Below are 6,654 nucleotides of genomic sequence, written 5' to 3' on the forward strand. Positions count from 1 at the left end.
GATTACTGTATTTGTATATGGTTTAAAAGGAAAACTATGAACGCTTTAGGGTTAAACCAGGCATAGTCACCCTGTTGTCTAATTATTCTCTCTTCAGCATGGTTTTTTCAAGGCTGCCCCTGGTATGCTGTTTATGCTGTTGTGTATTTGTTTTACTTTTCCATATTAAATGCAGTTGTTAAAATAAACGTAAAAATTTCCTTTTTAAAAATCTTTCGTTAATATTGAGATGATTCACAGCCCTCATTGGCAGACAGCTGGCTGAGTGGCATCGGAATACTTTGGCATGTGCCTCTAAGAGTCGCTAAGGTCCCATTTAGTCCGCAAGTGTGTCTTTCCTGGGAAACGGGGTCTATCTGCTCCTGGGCTTCTCTCTAGTGTCATGACTTTGGTGTGGCGCTCAGCACGTCTGGGCAAGGTCAGTGCCCATAGAATTAACACCTCTTAAAGAGCTAGTGACCCCCCACTGCCACTGAACCATCTGTCAGGCACCTGGGCCCTTGACGGGCAGGTGCTCTTGTCCCTGTCACTGATGGCGTCACTAAGCTCCTGGTGAAGGGCTGACAGTGTTTCCATAATGAGGCAGGAGACAAGGTTTTCTAGAGGCTTTTCCCATCACAGGACATCGTTCTAGTGGACAGTTTCCTTAAAGTGTGTATATGTATGTTTGTATATATGTTTTTTTCAGGTAGGGTAACAGTATTATAATTAAGCTTTTGCAAACAGACCTTTACTATTAATACAAATAACACTCATTGAATAACAAGTAAACAATACACAATCCAAACAATTTTGGATTAAAATAAATTCAAACATGCCTGGCTGGTGTGGCTCAGTGGTTGAGCATTGACCTATGAACTAAGGACAGTGATGGTGAACCTTTTGAGCTCGGCATGTCAGCATTTTGTCACATATAGTGCCATGTCACATATAGAAACTTTTTGATATTTGCAACCATAGTAAAACAGATTTATATTTTTGATATTTATTTTATATATTTAAATGCCATTTAACAAAGAAAAATCAACCAAAAAAATGAGTTCGTGTGTCACCTCTGACACGCGTGTCATAGGTTCGCCATCACTGAACTAGGTGGTTACGGTTCGATTCCCAGTCGGGCACATGCCTGGGTTGTGGGCGTGGTCCCCGGTCAGGGGGCATGTAGGAAGCAGCTGATGGACGATTCTCATTGTTGATCTCTCCCGCTTCCTTCCTCTCTGAAATAAATTAAAAAGGGAGGGAGCCTTGGCTGATATGGCTCGTTGGATAAGGCATGGGCCTGCGGACTGAAGGGTCCCGGGTTTGATTCCGGTCGGGTGGGGCAGGTGCCAGGGCTGTGGGCTTAATCCCCAGTGGGGGGCCGTGCAGGAGACAGCTGATCAATGATTCTCTCTCACCATTGATGTTTCTCTCCCTTCCTCTCTGAAATCAATAAAAATATTTTTAAATAAAGGGGGGAAGAGGGGTCAATGAAGTGATACTGATTTCTTTTTTATTTTTATTTTATTGATTTTTTACAGAGAGGAAGGGAGAGGGATAGAGAGCCAGAAACATCAATCATCGATCAGCTGCCTCCTGCACACTCCCCACAGGAAATGTGCCCGCAATCAAGGTACATGCCCTTGACCGGAATCGAACCTGGGACCCTTGAGTCCGCAGGCCGATGCTCTATCTGCTGAGCCAACCCGGTTAGGGCGATATACTGAGTGATTTCTTAGCTGTTGTCAATATCTGTGTCCCCAATAGATAAGGAAAGGAGTCAGTGGCAGGCCATTTTAGAATAGCCCAGTCCTCTCTGGTCAGTCTTGCAGGGGAGGGACCATCTGTCCCTCACAGACTTGGCTGCTTGGGAGAAAGTATTGCTGGACTGCTCAGACTGGCCGCTGCATCCTATCCTTGGACTCTCCCACCCATTGTGCGATGAGGTGCAGGGGCCTACCTGGGAAGGGTGGGAGAGCCACCAGAATGGTCCATCTTTGAAGGGGACTCTCTGCTATCAGGTGAACTGCCCCAGTTGCCACCACTGGAAAGGAGATGAGATGAACCTACTGAGTCCTAAGTGCAGACTGGTGAACAAAATAAGAGTTTGAGAAAAGAATAGAAGATGTAGTATGCTAGCGTTTATGCAAAAAGCCAAAGGAAATGTACACATCTCATTGTGCAAAAAGGAATATGGTGTGAATATGCCAGAGAGGGATTGGCTAGAGGGGTGGGCGGGACAGGGCAGAGCAGGAGATGGAAAGATACAAGGAGGAACCATACTTTTTGTGTAAATGACTCAGACCCATAGTGATGCTTCACTTATTGCCCAAGTCAAATAGAGACAAGGGAACCTGATGAATGAAACCACGCTGAAGGGGCGGGGAAGGAGGGTGGGGCCCGAACACTGGATCACAATGGGCTGGGCACTGTAAGGTAAGGTCCAGTGGACACAGCAGCACAGGTCTTGCTGGTAAATCTAGTTTCTGAAAGGGATGAATGAATAGGCCCCTGAGGCTGCTTCACTGTGTGCTGACCCTGAGCACAAGCACATCCTGGGCAGTGAGCCAGGCATCAGCAGAATTGGGGGCCAGCATGTGGCCTGGGGGGTGGGGGCTTGCACTGGAGGTGTGTTAGCTCAGGGCTTTCAATAAACAGGGAGCAATACAGAAACCTGGAGGTGTGAGTGCAGCGACTCCAACCTCTGCACTCCCTCCCTCAACCACAGGACAATGCAGCTCCGGAGACATCAAGGTGAAGCCAGCCCAATGCCCTCTGTGCCCTGTACTCACTTGCCAGTGCCTTTCTCTGGGGAGAAGGACCCTCAGGAACGGGCTCGCAGCCACAGTGACACCCACAGCCCTTGCTCTGTCCCATCCAAGACACAGAAGGCTGGCCTTCTACTTGGGGGGAAATACATTTTAAAGGAAAGAGAAGTTATCTAAATCCACAGTGCAAATCATTAAACATTGGAAATTCAATAAACTTTTTGGTCAAAATAGTGGAAATATATCCAACCCTATTTTACTAGAACTGCTTTTTCTTAAGGAACAGGGATGAGTGATTAACTCTGTTCCACATCTCAGATTAGTAAACCACGTCACAACCAATATACAGCATTATTTTTCAAGTAAAATAAATGCACTTTTAGCTTCTCAATTTCTAACGTGAACTTAAGTGGTGTTATTAATTCAGGGTAATGAGTGACAGCAATTGTGCATCACTGTCATTAGCAATCAAGACATACGTGCTTACCTGTTTTCAGAGTGAGCGTGAGCCCGGCTCTTCCCCCTCCTCCCCCAACACTGCCTTGGGCTCAGGAGCGAGTCAGAAGGCAGTGTAGCCCCAGCAGTTAGTATGGTTACAGCTCTATGGCTTGTCTGGGAATGCTGGTGGCCTCATCTTGTAAGGTGTTTGACTTTGCTGGCTTATGCACACAGGGTGAGTGAGCTGTAACAGCATGGTCCACTCCCTGCGTTTAACCAATTAAAAGCAAGCACACGTTTTCAACTGCAATGAAGTTGAGAGGCATGGAACCTGGTGCTCATCGCATTGCAGCAAGTCTGTTCAGTTCCTTGCAATCTGCTTTCTCAGCAGTGAGTTACGGTGTCTCGGATCTTACCTGCTGTGTCAGAGGTAGTCTTTCTACAGAAACAAGCGAAGTTAGCAAGCTTGGGGACAGGCATGCTCAGGACTTCACAGGTCCTGCCACCTGCCAATGAAGGACAAGGTTCCAAGTTGTTCTGAAGCATGATTTGTACAACCTCATCATCTGTGATCAAAGAAAAAGGCAATACTTGGATTTGGATTAAAAACACTTTGTATAGTGTGTTGCTTTTATTAGGTGGTTACACCAGAAGGTGTGATGGAAGATACAGGCATGTGGGAGGTCAAGCTGCCTGAGCATTTGGCCAGTGGCCCCCGGGCGATTGGTACAGTAGCACGAGAACCCTCATCAGATGGCAGGAGGACGAGAGAGTGATATGGGACAGGTTTTCTGTTGGGTGTTCATTTTTTGGTCTATAAACTGCAAAGGACGGCTCAGATTTAAATAAATACATTTATTGTAATGGCCTTTATTGAGCTCTGTCCATCAGTCTGCACCAAGTTCTTCGCTTGTGCAGCGACCCCCCACAGCCTCCCTGGCTGTGTGTATGCAGGCTCCAGTCTAGGAAGGGAACAGGGCATGCACCCTGCGATCCACAACGAGGATACCCCTTCCACAACAGAAACCACAGGCTTAGCTTTGCAGGATGAGATGCGTTCTCACACTTCCTAGTTGACCTTGTCCTGGAATATATACAGGTTATTGGTGGCAGCCACAGCAATAATGTTGTCGCTGGGGTGCCAAGCCGTGTGCAGAATCTTCTTATTGAAGTCCAGACTGTCCACACTGATCTCGTCCTTCTTCCTCTTCCCGCCTGGACACACTCTCCGAGGCTTCAAACTGGCTCGAGGCTTGCTGTTCTCTCTGGAAGCTTCCAGGGTCACGTCCCTCCTCGTGTTTCTGTCAAACATCCTGAAGAAGTTGTTGTAGGACCCTGTCATGATAGCACTGTTCAAACAGAAAGAGAAGCACGTGTAAGCCAGCAGGCACTTGACGCCCCACCACAGCGCTGAACCCAGCACAATACAAGCCATGTGTTTGCACCAAGGTCTCGGGTACTCCTGTACTACCCAACAGGACAATTCTTAGAAACAAGACATGAAAAGTAATCATGGTCAGGAGAGAAATGCAGTGAGGATTTCTTACTAAACTTCATATATAAGAAACACTTTCATAAAGTCATGTCAGTAAAAACAAGTATTACAGAACAAAACTGTAATGGATTCATATTTTTAATTACATTAATACATTTTTAAAAACTGTAAAAAGAACCCACTACATAGCATCTGTCCTGGTGATAACAGTGTAATCTATTTCCAAGGCTTAACTTCTGTATTGTATCAGTGATTTGAAGTTGATATCCATGTTCATATTCAATAGACATTTGTCTGGCTTGGCACAGTAGCTTCATTCAGTTGATCAAAGAATGTGTTTTTAATTCATTAATTTCAAAAATATTTTTTACAAGAAGAGAAAGTCATTGGGAGGAGAGTGGGAGAGACTTAGAACCTCATTCGTAATTAATTCCAATGTTGCAATACTATTTCTTCAGGACTAATTCTAATAGCTTTCAGTAAATCATCATCATTATAACACATTTTTATTATATTGGTTAAAACTTCCAGTCTTTTTCGAGAAAAATGGCAGAACAACAGTGACAGTTGCCATGACTTCAGCCCTGGCTTCAGAAGGTGTCCAGTTCTGGATAAGACGTGTTCAGACCTGGATAAGACGTGTTCAGACAACACCGCTGATTTCTCCCAGCGGGACACGACCAGAATCCTGGCCATTTCTGCAGTCTTTTTCCTCCAACATCCACGTCCTCCTGTCTCCTCACTGCACGAGGAGCTACGGATCTTTCAGGCACCCTGAGGGGGAAGCCTGGTGCTTCATTTACATGGTTCAAGGCTGATCCCAGCTGTAGGCAAATACCTGACTGTGTGATTAACCTTGTCTAGAACTTCACACCAGAATAAAAGATAAACTCAGGAGAAAAATTACTCCCTGCTAGCTGTACTTATTTCAACTGTGGGAACACTGCCAGATGTGGCGTAAGTGGACTCCCAGGGGCGGCTGTCTGTTCTTTAGACAACCTAGAGCATGCAGGAGGGCTGCTCAGCTGCAAGGCCCGGGCCCTCCTCCCCTTCACCCTACCCTCAACAGAAGCTTCCACGCAAAAAGGCAGGGGAGGCCGAAACCGGTATGGCTCAGTGGATAGAGCGTCGGCCTGCGGACTGGGGGGTCCCGGGTTCGATTCCAGTCAGGGGCATGTGCCTTGGTTGCGGGCATATCCCCGGTGGGAGATGTGCAGGAGGCAGCTGATTGATGTTTCACTCTCATCGATGTTTCTAGCTCTCTATCTCTCTCCCTTCCTCTCTGTAAAAAATCAATTAAAAAAAAAAAAAAAGGCAGGGGAGTGTTCGCAAGAATGCAAGAAAAGTAAACATTACTGGAAAGCTTTTGCAAGTTCCTGGGGACAGGCGATTTAAATGAATTTTGCATGCATTCAGATATACCAAAAAGCATAAATATACAAGAATATGTGTGTACTCACAAGCCACCGCTGACAGTTAAATCCTGCTGTGTCCCCTGTGGCACAAGCACTCAAGGTCAGGGTGCACCACACTGTACATGTCTATATTCTGAAGAGTTACATGTTCTTAGACAAACACTGTCCTGCAATCCTAAATATCACACGTCATCAAACCATGCGTATCCTTGCAGCTTGCTGTCTGTGCTCAGCGCCTTCCTGAGACCATCTGTGGGGCACACGTGGTTTTACTCCATGCAGCAACTTCCAACCACTGCACTCATTATTTCTAGAAGCTCTAATTCTTGTCCATACCTCCTAGGCCACTTTTGTCTTGTGCCTGTTCATGTTTTGTTCCTTTAGCCTGTGTTTCTGGCATTCTTTTTTTTTTTTTTAAATTAAATCTTTATTGTTCAGATTATTACATTTGTTCCTCTTTTTCCCCCCATAACTCCCCTCCACCCAGTTCCCACCCTACCCTCCTCCCTCACTTCCTACCCACTGTCCTCATCCATAGGTGCACGATTTTTGTCCAGTC

The 6,654-nt window shown here is 46.0% G+C and overlaps 1 protein-coding gene across 1 annotated transcript in view; it reads right to left on the reverse strand.

The window, feature by feature from the left end:
• Window positions 1-3,781: 3,781 nt before the first annotated feature.
• Window positions 3,782-6,654, reverse strand: part of PPP2R2D (protein phosphatase 2 regulatory subunit B, delta) — a 13,527-nt gene continuing 10,654 nt past the window's right edge. The window contains exon 6 of the mRNA XM_006754928.2: window positions 3,782-4,534. Within this exon, the coding sequence (XP_006754991.1) occupies window positions 4,255-4,534 (280 nt within the window). The 3' untranslated portion in view covers window positions 3,782-4,254. The remainder of the gene's footprint in view (window positions 4,535-6,654) is intronic.

This window comes from Myotis davidii, unplaced genomic scaffold (genome assembly GCF_000327345.1).
Source record: "Myotis davidii unplaced genomic scaffold, ASM32734v1 scaffold72, whole genome shotgun sequence".
NCBI classification, from domain to species: Eukaryota; Metazoa; Chordata; class Mammalia; order Chiroptera; family Vespertilionidae; genus Myotis; species Myotis davidii.